Genomic DNA, 21891 nt, shown 5'->3' with positions numbered 1-21891 from the left:
TTACCAAACTGTGGTCCACGGACCATTGGTGGTCCGCGACGACTGCACAGGTGGTCCGTGGCGATATGACAAGATATTAACCACATATATACGTTGTACAGTACGTACCCTTTCAAAGATAAACTGCCGCAATTATTCAAAACCCAATGATTTCGAAAGCTTTTGCTATATCCAATATCGTAAAGTTACTTGTTGCACTATAGTTGTAGTCAAAAAATTGTTTATGAAATATTCTCGTATTTCTCGTTTATGACGTAATAATATATTCTTGTTTAAGAGAGCATTTTATGCTCTTACCAACATAAAGACAAAATACAAGTGAAGACAAAATACAAGTCCAGATTTTCCCTGGACTCTGACTTATGAGTTTGCCTTTCACAAATAACTCCGAGAATCGATGATTTAGGCAGAAAAAAACAATTGCATCCGTCCCATTGACGTTGTCCGTTTTTTAAATAAATAAAATTCGGTTTTATTTATTTTTTGCTTTGTATTGCGGTCCGAGAGAAAACAGATTCACAAATAGTGGTCCGCGGTTCAAACAAGTTTTGGAAACCCTGGACTATAGACATACACCCCGGATGCCAGTAATTAAGATCAACACATTTGCATTGCTAAACAAATCAAGCACTGTTTCCTACACGATAATATAAATATATTCAGTGGTATAGGATTTAACCGATTCGTACCGCCTCAGCAAAAATAATATGTGAAATTGGGATACTTTCAGGAGGCACGATAAATTCAATCTTTTATCCAGTTTAAGCTGACAAATCCACAAGCGCTGTTAGTATCATTGTTTTGTTGAAATTGAAAACATTTGTGCCAACGAAAATCCTAGATCTGTGCCTGGTAAGAGAACCGTTTGTTAACGAGATTGAATCTCACCCAAGGATACATCCTATACTTTCTATTGTTTTCCTAGTTAACATTTTTATTAAAATATATTTACAGAAAAAATATTGTCAAATACAAGCAGCATCAACGAAAAACTTTTATTGATGCAGAAACAGCAAGTAAATTTGACAGGTAGGCTATGGTGTTATTTAACGGTTTCACTGATCACATTTTTTACGTGAAAAAGTGTGAATTAAATTGTTTTTGATATTGGAACGATGATATTTTTTTACCACAACGCATGACAACTTTTAGAGATGACGTCACAAATTTACGCCATAACGGGACGCATACTACAAGCAACTTAAGAAGCATGAGGTTAACTTTAATGTCATGTACAGATATGCAACTAAGTCTTAGTCATAAATATATTAAATAAGTTAAAAAATCATTTGCGCGAAAGCGAAAATTCGTTTGACCACGTACACTTGGATTTAATTGACACACCATTATAATGATATAGATTGGAACTTTATCCTCCTAAATTAGCTTGCAAATTACTTTACTTTGTTTAAGGCATTCAAAATGATGTCCTGGAAAACAAGTTAACATTGCAAGTGATGCTTTGTGAAACAATTTATATTACAGATTTTATTATGCGACAAAATAACAACACGGAAGCGAAAGGACGCGAAATTAGTTTAAGGCTTTCCAAAGTTGAAGGTATTCTGTTGCGTTAACGAATTAGCATTTTACTTGTAAACATTACAGTATACAGAACACCAAAATCTTTGAAATGAAACAAACACGGCAAAAATGTTTCAAAGAACCATTGCGATGATTCAAGTGTTGAAAGCTTGCAATCGCGTGCCAGACAATACAATATTTAGTACTTCAATAGATCTTGAATTGCGTCATAGTGTTGTAAAATTAGTAAGTAAGTAATGGAAACGGTTTTTCTATTATCGCCTTTATGTGAAGTCTAGCAACTTAGTGTTTGTATCATGAGATTCCTTCTTTATGATTATTTACTTTAAAAATACAGATTTTACAGAGACTATGATGTTAAGTTTAAATCAAGTAATTTGACACTTTTGCAATTTTATTCTACGTGTTTGCAGCGTTGTAATCGCAATTACAAACCAAACAGATCCCATTTGATAATAATTCTGATACACGACTTTTGTTCTATCTTAAATTTAACCCGATCACCAGCATTTGTATAACCTATCGGATTGTACGAGCGCGAATTAAGCTAAACCTTTTTGTGGATGTCACATGGGGTCAGTGTTTGTTAACCCTTAAGTCGCCATCCAAAATTGAGTGGCCGTTTGATTTGGTTCGGTCGCCGACTGCCGTAGTGCACTTGGTTAGACGGATTTAAATTGGCTGTGATTTCTACAATTCAGGTGTATAAGAAGACATGGCTCATATTCATTAAATTTGTTTATCATTGCTATTGCCTTTATCATGTTTTACTCTCTTAAAGCTTACAAAACATTTAGTGAAGAAAATTAAGTCGCCAAAGCTTCGCTGTTAAATTTACGCTTAGTATTTGGGTCGCCTTGAAAAATGGTGGAGAAACACTGATTTAGCCGATAAATCGAGTTTACATATGAATCAACCACCTATTTAACTAAACGAAGTCTATACGCTATCCAAACAGCAACCCTTAGAATTAAACGGAAACTTTATTCTATGTGTAAGTAATTAGACGACAAACTTGGATGGAGAATTATGTCAGTTTGACCCGTTGCATGCTCCAATCTTTTTCGTTTAAATACTGTAACGCTATAATCTTGTTAATTTTTTGGGAAAGTGCAAATGCGCTGCCTGGCGATTGAAGTGTAAGGGATTTCACAAAGCTTCTATATTCAGTTTACACCACTGGTGAAAGCCATTTATCTGTTCTATACCTTTGAGCCAAGTCAAAGCGAGGGTCTGTAACTTCACCAGTGAGCATCACAGTTTCATTTTAATGTGGTTTTTTTTGAGGGGAACGAAATCTGGCTGAAAGTAGTGTACTATTTATGTCGTTTGTCTAAAGTTTTGTAAAGCTGGTAATACTATTTTAACTTTGATATCCTGAAGTTGCTAGCGCAGTTTGTATTAAAAATGCATGACCAGATACGTTTCTGTTTTTTGTTATGCTATATCAAACTTACATAAAAACGAATGTGCCTCATATAACAAGTGGTACATCAAATATGTCGGTAGTACAATTGGCCGATTTCTTCCACTCGGTATATAGTCAAGAAATTAACTTCAAATTAATTGTATTGCAAATCATGTTTTGCATCAAAACTCGAATTATTTGTTGTCCTAGGTCAAGTTATTCGCCCCCAATTTGTTTTCTCGCCCCCTTTCAGTTTGGAGAACATGCGCGACCCCCAATTTTTATTGTATCACAAGTTAATTATGAATACATTAAAATTAAAACATTGCTCCTATTTCGATAAGCATTGTTTTAGAAGTTGGCCAGAATATTCCGATTTACGCCAGAAAATGCGTAACTAACTATAAAGTTAAAGATTATACGTCCATTCACATCATAACCAATTTTTTTTCTTTCAACAACGGTGACCTAACAATAATAAATGGAGTTCCCCTAAACTTGTAAGACAACTTAAACTAAACAAAACGAATTCGTTTACCTCAGTTTGCAATGTTAGGTAAAACTAAACGTGAACTAAATATAGAGTAAATTAACATTTAATAACCTTAATTGCGTGAAAAGGTTGTTCAGCGATTTTCTGGATGTTACAAAACGCCTGTGCTCGGGTAGTCGAGAAATAGCTACGGTTCCTACTGACTAGACCAGGGGTTCCCAACCTGTGGTACGCGTACCACTATAGTGGTACGCGAAGGCTTTACAGGTGGTACGCGAGTAGCTTCCGTTTTATTCTCCTAAAACTCTGGATTCACAACTTCATATTTTGTTTACAAAAAAATTTCCCCGAAGCTCATTCTTATTGTTACGTAACTATTCTTATTGTTTCGAAACAATGCGATCTTTAAAATACAGGACATGTCAATTGTCGACAAGGAACACAGTTGATTTGAAAAGCGCACAACGCTGTGTGGTACATTGGGCGTTAATTATGTCAAATGATTACTCTTGATAAATATAATGTACTGTTTTAGCGTTGAATAATACTAGTTGTAAGCTAAAAATATGATTCGATATTAGTTGTTCTGCAAGAAGTGGTACGCGTGGCCGTACAGAGCGTCCAATATGGTACGAGATCTTAAAAAGGTTGGGAACCCCTGGACTAGACAAACCATTTGATCAAAGCTTTACTAATTGATTAAAAGAAGAACAACGGTGACGCAAATAGCACGTTTGGTTTACTAAAGCCATTACCAAAATCATTTGATAGGCGGGTCTCCTGCTTCTTTACTGCCAATTTTTTTTTTAATTACACATCGACACCCCAGACACGGCCTTGCGAAGTTAACTATAGTTACATAAATCTTTTAAATAAAAACTCCTCAATAAAAACATCCCTGTGTTCTTTACAGAAGCTGTTGTACTGCAAAACAACGACACAAAATCAGAACTGCATAGGATCAAAAAGCTTCTCATGAATTTGAAAGGTACGGTATATTAAAATTAGGTTTTTACCGAACAACCATTTTGTTTGCTTTTTTTGTAAATTTTAATTGGCGAGGAAACTTAAATGATGATATGAATTAGATTAGACAAATAATTTAAGAGTGCAAAATAGTCAAAAGATTAATTAATTTTTGTTTTGTATATACCAGGGGTTCTTAAACTATTTTTATCGCAGAGACCCAATTCTTCTTTAGTTTGTGTGAACCAGGGTCGGCATGAATTTCCCACATGTAACGTCATTTATTAACGTCATGAAGCAATTGAAGCATGTTGTTTAAGAAACTAGTCATTATTCGCCGAACTCATGCTTAAATTTTAAACTTAAATGTCTAAATATATTTAAGAAGGTGTCAAAGCGCCTCTTCAAAAAACTCTTTCTTTTAATTTTTTTTTTATTTTGTAAATTATACACTAAGATTTTAATTAGGCCTTCGTGTACAAAAAAGTTGTCCACATACCTTTCTCAAGTGGTCAACCGAACTAGTTTAACAACTCCTGGTCCTCCATTTTTTGAAAAATAGTATATTATGTTAATCAAGCATAATTGTTTCAGAAATGTCACAGCTCGGTTCTGAAGAATTTAATACAAGACTGCAAAAGATTGATAGGCTACAAATGAATAGAACTGGTAAAACTAAATAAACTATGTAGAAACGTTTTAAATAAGCACAAATCTTCCTAAGCTGTACAATGCATAAATGTTATGGATATAAATACTACGTCTTAAAAAACCCCAGTAGTTTTTGTGAATATTGTGTACACTATTTATGGTTGATGGTTACCTACATTAATCCATCTGGTATGTATATCAACAAATATGCGGATATCATCCGCTCCTGCTCAAGCTTTTGGTCGATATTGTTTCGCGTATGGTTAGCCAACACTCTTTTTAAAGTTTAAATTAAATCCTTTACAATTTTTGTTAAAGAGGTGCTTCTTCAGCAACAAAACTTCACGAAAGAAGAATTTCTTAAAATACGAAACCAGCTTATCAATGTGAAAGGTAAGGCTCCTACGATGGTACATATAGACAGCAATTGATTAAGTTAATGTCGAACTCAGCCCGTTGGCCTGATTAAGATAGAACGCCTTCAAAAGATTTTAATGTTTTATTTGTCATAACGAAGGTAAATAAGTACATTTTGTTTTTGTAAAAATCACCAACCGCACAACGGAGAGGCTGCATGGGCTAGCATAAACAGTTAGGCTTACGGCAAATTTAACACGGCGAAGAGTGTTTCAATTTTTCGTGATTTTTTTTCTTGCAAGGGATCACCATATTCGCATTCTTTGAACCACGGCCGCTTTCTGCACTGGCGATTATCTTTATCGCGATCTAGTTCAACGTGTATAGTTTGAATACTATAATTATAGCATATATTGACTATTGGCTTGTTGTTTCTTAGTCACGTTCCTGGGTAATCTGAACGCGTCCCAAGAACTAAACAGCTGTCGCCGTACCATCGGCAGGATTGCTGGCATGTGATGAAGACGCTACATTATACTGCATTAAAAAGTTTTAGCGATCCGGATCCTTTTAGAACAATTGTCAAAAACGCTAATCTTGACCTGTATTTATTATATCGATTTAAATTAGTTAACTTACATATCATGGCTTTCTAAACGAACTACTATAGGCGTTGCTCATGCCTATAATGTATAGTTAAGTTGGTCATATAAATGTCCCAAACGTGTATAGATAATTGAAATATTCATAAGTTTTGGGGTTAACTTAACCAAAAAAAAACGTATTTTAAGTTGGTATACTTTTACGGATCAGCGGTTGTAAAACTCTAACGTATGTTTAAAAATTATCGATATTTAGACGATTTAAGTTCCTGTAACGAGAGCAGAAGCGACGATCGTGAAAGACACGGCTCAGAAATAAATTCCTGTCGAGGTTGGTTGCTGTGTAAAGTATTGGTAAAACGAAAATGCTATATAGGAATACGATTCCTACGTTTTTAAATACTAATCTTATAGCGTCTGGGCTTTGGTCTAATTTGTAAAAAATAGGTAAAAGTGTAAAGTTAAGTAAAAATTAAAAAAAAAATATCGCAAGCTGTGTTACGGTGGCTTCGTTAATAATTCTCTGTATTTTAATGAACCAAAAAAGTTAACTGGATAGATGTAAAATACTATATATGTTTTACATGTTTCTGGTAATGGTATAAATGTTTAACCTTTAAACTAATAAAAACTTATACTTCACATTCTCTACCTTAACTTATGATAAACAAAAATCGACTTAAACAATTTTCAGGGGTAGTTTCTAATACCGTCTCTAACGTTTCAAAATAATCCCCAACGATTTGTGTGGTTTTTCAGATGAAAAAAATAACACCAGACTTCAACTTGAGATATGCAATCGTCGCGCAATTAAACTACAGGGTAATGCTATAATGTTAACATGTAACTACATTATAACTACTAAATAAGGTTTGTAAATTTTTAAAATAGTTGCAGTGCTTTTTCATCATGTTGAAAATAAATAAAGAGACATGCGAAACTTTTCAAATGGTACTACATATATGTTATTTTATATTCCTGCTAGATATAAATAGTTAACTATAATTTTTGCGTTAGAATAAAATAGAAAACATTACAAATATATATGTGGTCTTTATTCGTTATAGTTAAAAATTAAGTCACTACAGGTGGTACGTCGCCAGAAAAGATTAGATTGGGAACAAATGCCCTAAAAAGTTTAGCCAGCATATAGGCATAAAAAATTTCGTAATAAAACATTTTATTTTCTCCAGTTAGTTTGTTAACAATCATAACGTCCAATTTTAGTTATAGAAATGATTATATATTTTTTGCCAATTTTTAGCATTAAGATTTATTATTATGAAAAATACGTCTTTATTGTTTAACTTTATTCAGATCAAACAAACAGAACAGAAGAATGTGCTGAACGTCCAATAGCACAATGTAATTGTAAGTAAGATTTGGAGCAATGTTTATTTCTCAAACATTTTTAAAGACTACAGAGGGATAACTGTGGATATTATACAATGGGACGTTAAAGTACATTACAAAATATTTAGAAAGGCGATTCCCCTTATTTCCTCTTGAGCATACGAAAGGTGTCATTTGGTATTGGATCGAATAGCGATACTTTTGAGTTAAAATATTGGTTGTATGTCTCGGATAACAATTATTAAGTATCGGACATCCCTTATTGGAATTAAAATGGACTTGTTTACCGCAGAATAACTTTTCAAATATTATTTATAATATAATATAAGTTTACGTGTATTTACTCTGCGATTATTCAGAAAGTGACGTAACAAAAAATGAAAGCCATTTAATCAGGGTTGTTGTTAAATTTAAACTTTAGGCAAGAATAACATTACAAGATTTGTCGACGCTCTATCCACTGCTGCTCGTGAGATTTACCTGTCCGACGAAAGTCTGTACAAGTATAAGTACGACGACAGAAGTGGAAGGTCAATTACGGATGGAGGAGGCGATATGTACGATGGTGGAAATAAGGTTGTTTATTAGTTAAATTCGGTATACAATAATGACTACAGTGACACCGATAACTTAAAGTGAACAAACAACAATTCTATCTATATTTGCATGCTGTATTCGTTTCTAAATATTTATATTTAGCTTACTGTGGAAACTGAGATCTCAAGTCGTCAAAATCTGCAATACAATACATCCTTTAGGTATGTATTTAGTATTTTCGAAGATACACGTTTTAAGCATTCAAAATTTTGTATTTCTTCTTTTAAAGGGTAAAACTATTATCAACATGTTTTTTGACAAAATTGTAATTTGGTTTTATCTGCTTTTTTAGCTGACATTAGTGCTTGCATTACAGTGACAATAACATTTACATTGGACTTACCAAGACTTCGCATCCATTCACTTTGTCAATGCTTGTTCGCAATACGGATGGACTCCGCCATGACATTCGCTTGATGGTAATACTGCAGACTTGTCTGCAACACCAGATGTAAACAAAGTCAAAGTTACTTCAAAATTTTTTTTAAATAACCTGGCCTGAAATTAAGGGTTTAAATTGTTTCATTTTAACCGTAATGGTCTATTTACCTTAGGTTTATACGTAAAGCCGTTTAGTTGGTAATTGCTGTATTTTATGACTCTGTTGTGCACATATTGCGTGAAATCGAAAGAATTTATCATTTTTGTGTAATTGTAATTTATTTTTGATGTTTATTACTTCACTTCACTATTATCTAAAAAAAAATGACTTTTGAAGTTATTTTTTATGCTTAAAAGGTATTTAAAACAACTTGTTTACAACACATGTAAATCCATTTACAGCAGGTAAGTTTTGTTGTTAATTGTAAAATATCCGTCTAACATGGGAATACTTATCTGCAGAATAACCGTTTATATGCGCCGTAAACCACCAATCAAATGCCTTATTATCAGTTTACGATTTTTGTACACAAGTGTAGGCTAACGGACTCCTGCCATAAAACTGAAATAAGAACAACACCAACGACAGAATAAAACACAATTCGGAATAAGATCAAGATAGGACTAATACCTAATGGTATTAAATCGGAATAAGTCCTAAATCCGTCGGAATAAGTCCTAAAAAGGTCAGAATCAGACCAACACTTTAACTAACCCAAAACCCAACCCCTAAGTACATCACTAACTTCCCTAATAATTTCAAAAACCCATTTTCTAAACCCACCGATTACCCCCCAATAACCCCAAACAGGACCAAAAATCCGGTGCCAAAACAGCGGTGCCCTGACGGCGTCGTAGTCACCAAAACGGCCGATGCCAGACCCATGGCCACCGATCGTCTCATACCCTCTATACCCACAGGTTCGGGGGTTATTTTGGCCATTTAGGTGGACATATAAACATATTTCTTTCGGCTTATCTCTCATTGAGCATACAGTACTTTAAGGATTATGCTATGAAGCCTATCTATTAACAACTTTAAAACAAATAAATTCAAAACAAATTCCGGTATACCAAAACAAAAATCGCGCTCGCTTCGCTCGCCAGGTGCTCCGCCAAATTTTTGGTGGTTCACCCTGACTTAAAAAACGGTTAACAAACACTGCGCTGGTCACAGGATGCATAGCTATATTCAAAAAATAAATAAAGTTTGTGGCGGACAATAAAAAAGAGATTTCATTTTTTGTTAGTATATTTCTTTCTTTTCTGTAGATCGTTGCAATTATGAACTTTAATTTATTAGGAGCACGGCAACCTTGGAGCGGACGGTTCTGGCAGTTGGTCCACATTTGAGGGATCTGTTTCAGTTCCGCAAATATCAGCTTACTATACCGCCTACCAGGTCTATGAGGCTGACGACCCTTCTATTGTACAAATATACTTCTATATGTACAGTTCAGAGGTAACATCTACAAATTAATCCCTGCATAGTATAGGCCTTAAATGTCTTTTGTTGTTGTTTGTCTTGGGAGTTAACGAACTAAATGTCTTTGTTGTTGTTTGTCTTGGGAGTTAACGAACAGTCGACCCCTATCTGACAGCAATGTTACTTAAGAATGTATTTTTTGAAAATTATTGCAATCTTTTGCTGGGTGGACAAAAACTGGCTTAAAATATAATTACGTTTCAGCTCTTTAATTCAACTGGGTCAAGAACGTTAACCTTAGAAGTGGGTGTAAAAAATACAAGAGTCACAAACAATACAGCCATGTTACGAGGAACAATGAATAACGTTTACTTCAACTACATGCTTCTTTCAAGGTATTCAGTTTAATTACATGACCGTTAGTTCTAATAGAGTTTTAGGAGAATTTAGTGCAGTTGATTATACGTACGTTTAACAAGACAACCGTTGTGTTCGGAGCTTTATTTATCAAAATTCCCTGTGTTTATTTTTTTACAAAAAACAACAATGAATTCATTTTTCTCGTTTTACAGGCAAAAAAATATTTTTTATTAAATCGTATAAGTTTTAAAAGCGATACAGAGTTTCAACAGATTATCTTTCCATCAACCATTTAAATCACCGAATGGCCAAGCGCGCCGTTAGAATCGATATAACTTTGTAATAAGTATTATGATTTAACTACAAACAAGGCATTTGCTGCTAAAAAAGCAAGTTTGTGGTAAGATTCGAATTCACGACAATTGCCTCGACCGTTCCAGTGCCGTCGATTTAGACTGAACTACGCTGGCTCACTGGGAAGCAAGTAGAGAAACTGATATCACTGCTTGCTGCATGTGATCGTACACCTCCCTTAAATGGGGCCTTAGTTTTGAATCAATCAAAACAATTTATAGGTCTTCATTATTTAACTAGGGTTAGCCATTTCGGAAAGTCGTAGTATTGGCAACGCCAACGGCTCTTGAGTCATAAAACACATTATACTTTCAGAAATCTTACTGAAGACTTAATTCATTTTTAGACGCTTACAATCAAAAACATTTTTTATATAATCAATACATATTTAATTTAAGAAAAATAAAAAGTAAACATTAAAATGTTAGCAACAGGCAACAGCAACATGAAAGTCGTGAAACACTTTATAACAGATCAGGTTAACTTCGCCGGAACGCACTTTTGCCTATACCTTGGGCTGCGATGTTTTTATGGTAAGCTTTGATCAAGATTACCTTTAAAATCTAATTGTTGTTCTGTGATATTTCGTTTTTAGGTCACCGCCCACTTACATGTCGTCAACCGAGGTTGAGACCTTTCTTGAAAAAGTTTTGCTCAGTTTTAAGAACCCATTTTGGCATATTTCAAGTGTTCTATTTCCGAATTAACACTTTGCTGTACTCTTAATGTTGATTACGTTTTCTGTTTTGTTAAACCATTTAACTATGTAAATATATCACGAAACTTGCAGTTAAATGTGTTATTCATACAACCATTGGGCATCACTTTTATATTAATACTCATCAGCAGATTATACTACATTGGCAAAACGGTGTTTAATCTTAAGCACCAAAACGCTCTAAACTCGACCCAAAATAGAAAGTTATAAAACTTGGTTACAAGTGTATTAATTTTATTTAGGCGAATTTAGTATATAAAATTCATATAGAAATGCAAAACAAACCACAAATGGTAAAACTTCAAGCTAAGTCAAAAGTAAGAAATATCCATATCAAGTAAAAATTTGCCTTATAAGTTTAATTATTTGCCTTGAACTGCATTGTTCGATCTCGTCGGTAAAAAATTCTATAAGCAGTAACAATTCAAAAAACTAGCATCTGCGTTTAATTACAGATCTTACCACCGTAATTTATTTGACGTAAAGAGTATACGTCACACTCTCTATAGGTGAATTGCTACCTCTACTTATATACCTTAAAATGAGTCCAAATAAAACAACATCCCAGCTAACACACAACGTTTTTTCGACGTTCGGAGTTTTTTTTAAAACTGAGTAAACGTTGTGGGAATGTGTCCAAACGAACGTTAAGAAAATACGTCGAGGCCGTGTTATCAAAACGTAATGTAAAACGTAGCACTAACGTCAAAATTAACGTTAAGAAAAACCGCAATGCGACCAAATTTCAACGTCATTTGTAACGTACAAACAACGTTGATTACATACGTCGATCTTAACATGTTTTACATCATTTTGGACGTCACTTCGAACGTTTGTTGAACGTTATTTTTTAACGTTGCGACGAACCACAATGAAACAAATTTACAACGTCATAGGTGACATGCAAATAACGTTTATTACTGACGTAAAATCTAACATTTTCATACCGGTTTAGTCTTTTACACGTTTCATTAACGCTGTATATTTAACGTTCCGTAAAACTATAACGCAACCAGCTTAAAACGTCATACGTGACGTAGAATTCACGTTCATTTCTGACGTCACAATTAACTTGTTATAGACAAATTTTAACGTAAATTTCAAACGTTTGATTAACGTTCTTTCGTAACGTTGAAACAAACCAAATGCAACTTATTTTGAAACGTCATAAATCACGTACAAAAAACATTGTTTACTGACGTCAAAACTAACGTCTTTTCAGCCACTTTTGACGTCGTTTAAACGTTCTTTCAATGGTATTCTTTAAAAAAATTGTGGCGCAAAACAAATGTAACCTGATTATAACGTCAAAGGTGACGTACGAACAAGGTTAATTACTTACTTCGAGGCTAATAACTTCTTTTAGGCTATTTTGTACGTCAAAGCGAACGTTTTGCTAACATTGTTTTTAAACTTTGTGACCACCATTGATGTAACTTATTTACAACGTGATACGTGACGTACAATCAACATTAAATTCTGACATCAAAGCTAAATTCTTGTAGACCAGGACGCCATTTTAAGCGTTATAATAACGTAAAACGTGACGTAACAACAACGTTACCTTTTGTAACAAGGTTAATTTTTTTATGACCATTTTATACATCATTTCTAACGTTTTAATAACGTCATTTCTCAACCTTATTACAAACCTTAATGTAACCAATTTAGAACGTCATAGGTGACGTACATGCAACGTTAATTACTCACGTCAAAGTAAACTTGATTTCATTTCATACGTTGTCGTGAGAAACCACAATGGACCCAATTTAGGAAATCATACCTGACGTACAATCAACGGTGATTTCTGACGTCAAAGCTAACTTATTTAAGACCGTTTTGGATGTAATTTCAAACGTTTTAATAACGTTATTTCTTGACGTTGCGACAAACTAAGATCCAAGTTAACTAACTGACAACGTCACGCGTGAAGTATAAATGACGTTGAATTCTAAGGTCAAAGCTAACTTCTTTAACAGCCTTTTGAACGTGATTTTAAGCGTTTTAACAACGTTATTTTTTGGTTTGTAACTAACAACAATGCAATCTAATTAGAACTTCACGTGACGTAAAAACTACGGTAAATACTGACATCGAAGCTAACTTGTGTTTAGAATTAGACTATTTTATACGTCTTTTTAACGTTAATATAACGTTATTTTTAACGTTATTACAATCTTCAATATAACCAATTCAAAACATCATACGTGGCGTATATGCAAAAATCAATGATAACTGTCGCTGAAGATAACTTATTTGAAACCATTTTAAATGCTATTTTCAAAAGTTCCAATAACTTTATTTCTTGGCATTACGAAAAACTAAAACGCGACCAAATTTGCAACATCTTAAATGATCGTAGTCATTTCGAAGGTTACGGCAAACCACAATGCAACCGGAATGAAACGTTGAACGTGACGTATACAACAAGGTATATACCTGACATCGAGGTCAACTTGCTTCAGACTATTTTATACATAAATCAAAACATTTCATTAATATTTTTTAGCGTTGATACAAACGTCAAAGGAACCCTATTAAAACGTTAAACGTGAGGTAGAAACAACATCAATTAGCCTACTTACGTTGAAGGTAACTGATTTTAGACGAATTTGCGTGTTATACACAGTTTTTTCGACTGAGCTGAAGTACAATCGAATCAAAATGTCATACGTGTCGTATAAAAAACGTTGTTTACCGACGTCAATACTAACTTTCCAAGTTTTAATTTTCGTTAAATAGAAATGCTCTCTTTTAAGGAATGCGTCGGGATTATGTAGGCTATGTACAAAATATTTGTTGTTTTCTGTAAGTTTTGATTAACTTTTTTAAAAAATGTAAAGAAGTATACTTAGTTATGCTTACATAAAATAGAGATGTGACTTAATTTAAGATAGCATTTTAGAAAGGGTAACATTGTCTTTACATGAAACAAATCGCATAAAAAAGTGCTTAGCGCAGCGACCGCTACAGACGCAGTTTCCTGGATAGACAAGAATGTCGCTCCCTGCTGCTTTTTTTTCGCGGTTTTCGAACGGCGCGTAAACTCGTGATTGGCCAAGATGCGGATGACATCACAGTTCAGTTTGAACATTTACTATCAGGACATTGGAATTCAAAATAGGTTTTGGCAGCTCAGCGCTAGAGTGCTCGTTAGATAGTTGTTTTACTTAAACCATGAAGATTAGGGTTACATAAAAAGATTAGGCTTTGTTATCAAATATATTTTCAGGTTAAATAGTCTAAGCTGTATTTGTATTATAACTTTTATTTTAAGTAGGAAAAAAAATAATTTACTGAATAAAAGACTTTAAAGCCTCCACTAATTTTCATCTAACATAGAAAACAAGCTCTATTACCTCTGTGGGCAATTGCAGGCGCTGGTCTAGAATCCTACCACAGTGCACAATATTTGGGTTAGGGTGCGGGTTAGCATTTTGGATTAGGGTGGGTCAAGTTTAAATAATAGATATAATAATACTTGACTCACCCAAACACTAACTCGCACCCTAACCCAAATATTGTGTGTTGATTTAATCATTGTGGTAGGATTCTAGACCAGCGCCCAATTGCTTTCTACGGCGAGTGAACACCCAAATTTTTTAGACAATTTTAATGCAAATCTTGATCTTTGTATCATGCCAGCGTAAATACCTTGGGTGTGCATAAAACCCTAAATGAACACTTGAAAATTCATTACTGAAGATCTTGATTAAAAGTTCAAGGTGGGATTTGAAGAAGGGTATACACGTTAAAGATGTTCCTCATGAACTTGGCTGCTCATCAAAATTTACAGGTAAATTAGTGATTAATATTTTCAAGATTTTTGTTAATTATTTTATTTATTTGACTCTTACTGTTTTGTTTTATGCTTGCTATTGCCTGTGATGCTAACAACAAAGACTTTAAAATTTATCTTGGCTGCGTTTAAATTTCTTTATTTGGGCAGCAATTTTTTTCAAAACCTACCAGTGATAGTTATACAATGTCACTAAAATTTTAATTTTATATATTTCTGACCAGTCTGCATTCTGTGGACCAGAAGCTACACAGCATAAATGCTATCACACAATAGGTAAAGGCAAAATAAACATAATATGACAGAATTATTGGGAAAAAATTATACCATAGACTAGTACTAAGAATAGTCTATATTTTTTTAATATAAAAACAAAGTTAAAAAATGTAAAAAATACTAATATTTATTATTAAATATTATTATTGGCAAAAAAATGAGATAAAAATTCTTGATCCTAAATTTTACCAAACAGATTCAGGTTGCACAAGAAAATACATTAACAGTGATATAAAATTTCTGTGCTTGGCTAAATTAGTAAATGGCACATCTAAACGTTGAAACTATGGTTGAATTGTGTTAGGATTCCAAACGTCTGGATCATAATATTACCAATAGTGAGAACAATTAATCACAAAACACTTTGCTGACTGAATAAAAAAATAAAAAACATGAAATAACTATCAGGTTGTTTTAAATTTTTTGTTTAAGGCAACCAGTTGGGCATTTATTGTACCATGTAGAAGCACGTGCATCATTGCAATTAGTTTTTTTGGCTTTGCTCATTTTGATTTGGTTTCATAGGTAAATGAAGTTGAAAGTTATGTTTGTATTTAATCACATTTTTTGTTATGTTTGTATTAATCACATTTCCCAGTTAATGCAGCTTAAACAGATGAAAGTTGGATAAATGGGGTGTTCCTTAGCTTGACAAACACATGAGCCATTTTTATAAGGTATATATTCCCCTGTTCGACCATATAGCCCTAGCAGTCCTTCCCTATTCCCTATTTTTTTTTAATTTGAGTCACAGTATAAAATAAAACAATTAATACAATACAAATAATTACAAATATTTGTTACCATCTTGTTAAATATATTCATTAACATAAAATTCTTGTACAGTACAACAATGCATGTATGCATTTTTGCCTTGAGAAACAACCATGTCTTTAAAGTTTATTAGGTAATTGTATGACCAAAGGTAAATTAATGTACCAAACATAAAACTATAAAAAATACTGTTTACAACATTTTGTACTGCTGATTTTAATGTGTAAATGGCGATGTGGACAACTGGACACATTATGCATTCTAACCAATGTATGTGAGAATCAGTACCATTGGGAATCATATCCACCTCACCTAATCACTAATGCGAATATTTTTTGACCTTTCAAAAAATGTCATAATTTACATGTTAGGTCAAAAATTAATTATTTCAAGTCAGACTTGTTTACAAGTAAACGAAAAAGTAATAATATTTTCTAAATTGTTGTTTAGTTAAAATTTTATTAAAATATAGGTTTGATTTGCATCCAATAGCATTTTATTTTATCAAAAGTTCTAACTATTTCGATTATAATTGCAGGGTGAAAGTGCCAACAGCTCACTCGATGTATCACACACGCATTCAGATTCGGATTAAACTGCTGGATTTTCGTTTTACACCGCTGGATTTGTATTGTTCTTATTTTTTCAATACGTTGTTGTTGTTAACGTTACTTTCCTGTTTTAATGTGCATTGTTTTACACATAGTCTGTAAAATGAAAAACTTTTTAAATTTTGTCTTTTAGACAGTGTTAGTGTAATAGAGCAATTTAAGTAACACTATAAAATTCGTGTGTTTTGGAAGTCCACAGACCAATTTTCTCAGTTTTCTTGTCTTTTTTACAGTTCTTTCCTGTCAACATTTTTATACTGCCGTGTTTGTGTTACTTCAATACTATATTATTTCTATATTTTCCTGGATGGTAATTGTTTAGAAGATTTAGTAAGAATTTGCAAGTGTAAATAATTACAGTCAGATATGTCACAAGTATAAGTGTTTTAAAAGTTCAAAAAAATCGTTATTATGTTTCTTTTTTGCGCATTATACCGTAGTTGCGAACGTAATTTGTAACGTCATTGCAAACGTAATTTGTAGGGCATGGAGTCCAAACTATTACGCAAACATAACAATGTGAACGCTTTCAATAACCTAATTTCACAACGTAATTTCTAACGTCGCATGAACTTTGTCCGGATCACACATTTTTACGTAAAACGTCTGTGATAAACGTATAAATAACGTCGCTGAACATCGTAATTTGCAACGTCTAATCTGAGTCGTCTGGAGTAGACACTTCGACGTAAAAACAACGTTAATGATAAACGTATAAATAACGTAGTTGCACAACGTCGCATCTAGGTCGTAAAGTGTCGACGCTTTTACGTGAAAATAACGTTCATGATAAACGTCTAAATAACGTAGTTGCTCAACGTCGTATCTACATCGTTTGGTGTCGACGCTTTTACGTAAAAATAACGTTCATGATAAACGTATAAATAACGTCGCTGAACATCGTAATTTGCAACGTCTAATCTACGTCGTCCGGAGTAGACACTTCTACGTAAAAATAACGTTTATAATAAACGTATAAATAACGTAGTTGCACAACGTCGCATCTAGGTCGTAAAGTGTCGACGTTTTTACGTAGAAATAACGTTGGTTGCAACGTCTTATCGACCAAACTTAAACCAAAAATCTACGTTGCTGCGACGTCAAATTGTTAGCTGGGATTTGCCTTTTTTATTGAAGTTTAACTTTTTAAGTGCTACCATAAATTGTTAGATTTATTGTAAATTATTGAACTTTTGTCATTTTTTTATATTAGAACAGGGGTGTCCAACAAGCGGCACGCGTGCCAAATGTGGCACGCGACCAAATACAAAATGGCACGCAAGCCCCCCTAAATTACTTAATTTGCAATTCAGCCAATTGTAAAAAAATACCTAATTAACCTTTGTGGAAAAGAAGCACTATATAAAATTAACAAATACAACTATGTGTGTAACAGAAATATTTGAAGCGTAAATATAATCTTGGTAATGACTTAAAAAATGTAAACATTTTTAATGCACAAGATTGCCCAAACAGGTTTATTACAAAATAGCCTATACAAGACTATATACTGGGTTTTAAATATACAAACATAGTTTTAATCTTAGACAAAAGAAAAATACTTAGTTTTATCATTTTTAACACCTGTGAACATCAAAAATAAAGTTTAGGTGAAATCTTGCAGGTGTACAGCCGAAAAAAATCAGGGTGACGCCAGTCTGCTTTCAGTTACAGGTTTACACCCGAGATTTTTTGAAAGCTGTTTGTGTGCACACTTAATTAGCAATTTGCACACCTAAATTCCAGAAAATGGTTGAGTAATGCTAAATTTTCGAACCTTAGGTGTGCATAAAACGTTGATTGCACACCTGCACACCTAAAATTTGGTGATGTAAACCAGAGACATGAAATGCATACTGGGGGTGATGGGGTGCACCATTTGTCAAAAGTGTACCCAACTAATGTAACATAAATAGGTAATCCTGGTGAATATTTAATTTTTTGGGCTGCATGTTCTGTTTGGTGAAAAAACTCGCGGGCGGTGCACTAGCGATATCTTCCACAGTGTCCAACACGGATTTCAAATGTTGTGGCCTGCTAAAGAGTTCAGCCAAAAATTTTGTTGCCAAAATCCAATGCTGATATACTGCAAAATATACACCAGAAAATCTATTTTTCACTGTAACAGTGATGATATTTTTGTAATTTTTGCTATAATTTTATTTTAGGGGAACAAATGATTTGCAATACATACAAGTCTTCGGCACCGGTCTAGAATCCAACCGATTTTGTTTATATAACGAGTTGTCAATATTAAAATTGCAAGGAACAAATAAATATGGGAGAATAAATATAATGTGGTAGGATTCTTGACAAGTCTTCAATCTTCAAACAAACATTTTGCATATACCTTTATTTTATCTTAACCTACACAAATTCTGTAAAACTCCCAGTGCAACATAATATTTTGGCGCTGGTCTAGAATCCTATATACCACAATTATTAAATTAACACACAATATTTGGGTTAGGGTGCGAGATAGCAGTTGGGTATGGGTGGGTCAGGTATTGTTATATTCTTTATTTAATAATAATACTACTTGACCCGCCCTAACCCAAATAATATACGTTGTGGTAGGATTCTAGACCAGCGCCAAAATTTATGTTGGCATTTACAAGACGTAATACTAATTTACGGAATGGTGAATGGTCGGAATGGTCGGAATGGTCGGAACGCTCACTAATTTAAGTGTTACCCCGTTAAAACAATTATTAAACCAATTCACAAAATTTGAGTTAGGGTGGGGGTTAGCGTTTGGGTGAAGGTGGGTCAAGTGTTATTATATTTAATAATAATACTGTGAGCGTACAAGCATTATGATTTACATTTTGAGCCTTCCAATTTTTTTAACAAAACCGTTCCATAAAGCTATAGAAGAACTATTAAAAGTGGATGGTTACTACATGTGCGTCAAAGATAAACACACTTTCAATTAACCAATCGCTTCAACGTTTTGCGTAACAACTAACAAAAAACATGTTTGAAAAAGTTTCACCAGGAACATTCAAAAGAACAAAATGCGCTTGCTTTCTACAACCCACGTGGCACTCATAAACATAACTGACCACGTTACGACTATTAGGTGAGTCATTCAAATGTCAGAATCAGATGACTGACAGTTTACTTCCGAATCAGCACTAATTTAAAACTCAATACAGGACATCCAGCAAAGGCCACTGAAGGACAACAAAGCTGAGGGTAGCAATACATTTTATATTACAGTCAAACTTTCCCCAAAATGAAGACTACGTTCTAAGATAATGCCAGTTTTTATAGAAAAATTAGGCTTCACAAACGTGCAAAAAGTTTCGGCAAACCTGTTGGACACCGCGCCCTCGTTACTCGTCATTACACGCTCGAATGAACAGAGAGAGCACTAATGCATTTCTTCACAATTCTTTATGAATAACTGGGGATAATTTCCGTCTAATATTTTTGATATCATTTATTTCTTGTCCAACTTCTACTAATATAACGAAGTAATTAAAAAAGCATTCAAACGAAAAAAAGTGTGCAGCAGGTAATATTTTCAATCAGATATTTTGGTTTGCTTCTTCACCATATTAGGGGAAAGCGGGGGAAGGGGAAGGCAAGGTAAGTTACATTTGGAAAGCTGCAAACGTCCTAATGAAAATTTAAACTCAACTTTATCGACTTTCTGGTTTGTAACTAAAAACTGAATAAGGGGAAGCCTAAATAAGGGGGGGGGGGGATAACTATACATTAGAACTACTATTAATCTTATCTCCACAAGTAACACTTAGCACTAAAGGCGAATGGACGATTTTGTTTTTACCTTACCATGCAGCTGGCATCCAAGGTAATCAAGCAAAGCGGATAAAAATAGGTTTACTTGGTTTAAAATTTTAAATTAAAATGTTGCGTGACGCATTAGACACAATAAAGAGTTTGGCCTCGGCCTAATCAAATTATTTCAAGTTTGTATTAAAACCTACAGATTCTTAGTTAATAAAACAGAAAAAGCTATCGTCTATCACCGTTAATCAAAACATGTTTAGCACCAGCCATCGCCAAACAAACAAAGCAATTTTAGTTGAAGAAACTATATGCTATATATACCTAAGAGTGCAAGTGCGTTTTTCAATAGGCTTATTTTAAACCTAACTAATGTTCATGGAAAATGAAATAAACAACTTTGGTAGGACCGTGTACACATCCTATGGACAGGTAAAAGGTCACATACATATAAAAATGATATACTGTTTAAACTTCGTGCTCCCCTTTTTTAGATCATGGCACTCTAGAAAAGTTAAAAAAAATAGCTTTTGATTATGAAACGACCTATACAATGTCCTATAAAGCTGTTAAGCCAGGGGTTCTTAAACTAGGATCTATGGACCCCTTGGGGGTCCGCGAACTAGTTTTAGGGGGTCCATGAAGGCCTAATTGAAATATTAGTGTTTATTTAAGAAGTAATCAATTTATTAAAGATATCAATTTAATTAAAAATAAAACGGTTTGGCACTGTATTTAGACTACATTTCACTTTCACAATTTTGGACTAAAATCAGCATATTTATGTAGTCTATTTGTACTGTGACGTCAATTTGTGACGTCATTTTTAACATTTTTTTTGCCTACAGTGGTCCACGCGAGATGAAAGAAAATTTTAGGGGTCCGCGTTAAAAAAAATTTAAGAACCAATGCGTTAAGCAAAAAATTTCGTCCTTATTTTAAAACAGTGGCTCCCCAACCTGGGGGCGCCGACCCCTAAGGGAGTCGCAATGAAAGACGTTGCCATGGGGTCGCCGTATACTATTGGTGAAAAAAATCCCAAAAAATATATGTAGCAGGAGCAAGAAACACCGCCTGTTAAACCAGACCCCTAACTTCATTACTAACGCCCCTAATAGTTTTAACGCTAACCCAATATCTAACCCCACCCACAACCAATTCCTAACTCCAAGCAGGGGCAAATAGTCCAATAACAGAACAGTTTCGCCCCAACTGGCGCCGTTAAACTAGGGCCCCCAAACGTCGATATCAAAGCCGACGGTGCCCGACCGGTGGCCCCTATCGTTACACCATTTTGCTACAGTTTTAGGTGTTATTTATGTCTTATTTCGAAACATATTATTGCGTCTTTGACTTTATTACTTTATTATGTCGTATATCCTAATATTAATATGATGGTATTATAGATAAGTTACATATAGGGCTCATAAAAGTCAATAAAGTTAAAAAATTTTAAGGAACTCG

The 21891-nt window shown here is 33.8% G+C and overlaps 2 protein-coding genes across 2 annotated transcripts in view; both read left to right on the top strand.

The window, feature by feature from the left end:
- LOC146140712 (uncharacterized) overlaps nucleotides 1-21891 on the top strand; it is a 46341-nt gene that overhangs the window by 6692 nt on the left and 17758 nt on the right. The window contains exons 13-20 of the mRNA XM_083392679.1: nucleotides 955-1029; nucleotides 1486-1560; nucleotides 4360-4434; nucleotides 5007-5081; nucleotides 5382-5456; nucleotides 5860-5931; nucleotides 6279-6353; nucleotides 6782-6844. Of these exons, the coding sequence (XP_083248805.1) occupies nucleotides 955-1029; nucleotides 1486-1560; nucleotides 4360-4434; nucleotides 5007-5081; nucleotides 5382-5456; nucleotides 5860-5931; nucleotides 6279-6353; nucleotides 6782-6844 (585 nt within the window). The remainder of the gene's footprint in view (nucleotides 1-954; nucleotides 1030-1485; nucleotides 1561-4359; nucleotides 4435-5006; nucleotides 5082-5381; nucleotides 5457-5859; nucleotides 5932-6278; nucleotides 6354-6781; nucleotides 6845-21891) is intronic.
- On the top strand, nucleotides 7471-11282 carry LOC146140714 (uncharacterized). Its single transcript, XM_083391543.1, has 7 exons — nucleotides 7471-7477; nucleotides 7797-7951; nucleotides 8075-8133; nucleotides 8289-8391; nucleotides 9657-9815; nucleotides 10044-10174; nucleotides 11089-11282. The coding sequence occupies exons 1-7, from the start codon at nucleotides 7471-7473 to the stop codon at nucleotides 11198-11200; spliced, it is 726 nt and encodes a 241-aa protein (XP_083247669.1). The 3' UTR covers nucleotides 11201-11282.

The sequence above is a fragment of the Ascidiella aspersa genome, chromosome 6 (assembly GCF_963924565.1).
Source record: "Ascidiella aspersa chromosome 6, kaAscAspe10.2, whole genome shotgun sequence".
NCBI classification, from domain to species: domain Eukaryota; kingdom Metazoa; phylum Chordata; class Ascidiacea; order Phlebobranchia; family Ascidiidae; genus Ascidiella; species Ascidiella aspersa.
This window is presented reverse-complemented; position numbering and strand designations above follow the sequence as displayed.

Excerpts from the sequence above, each read along its gene's own strand:
- LOC146140714 (XM_083391543.1), top strand. Across the intron at positions 8,392-9,656 it reads GCCATGACATTCGCTTGATG|GAGCACGGCAACCTTGGAGC; the intron begins GTAATACTGCAG and ends TTAATTTATTAG. Across the intron at positions 9,816-10,043 it reads TCTATATGTACAGTTCAGAG|CTCTTTAATTCAACTGGGTC; the intron begins GTAACATCTACA and ends ATTACGTTTCAG.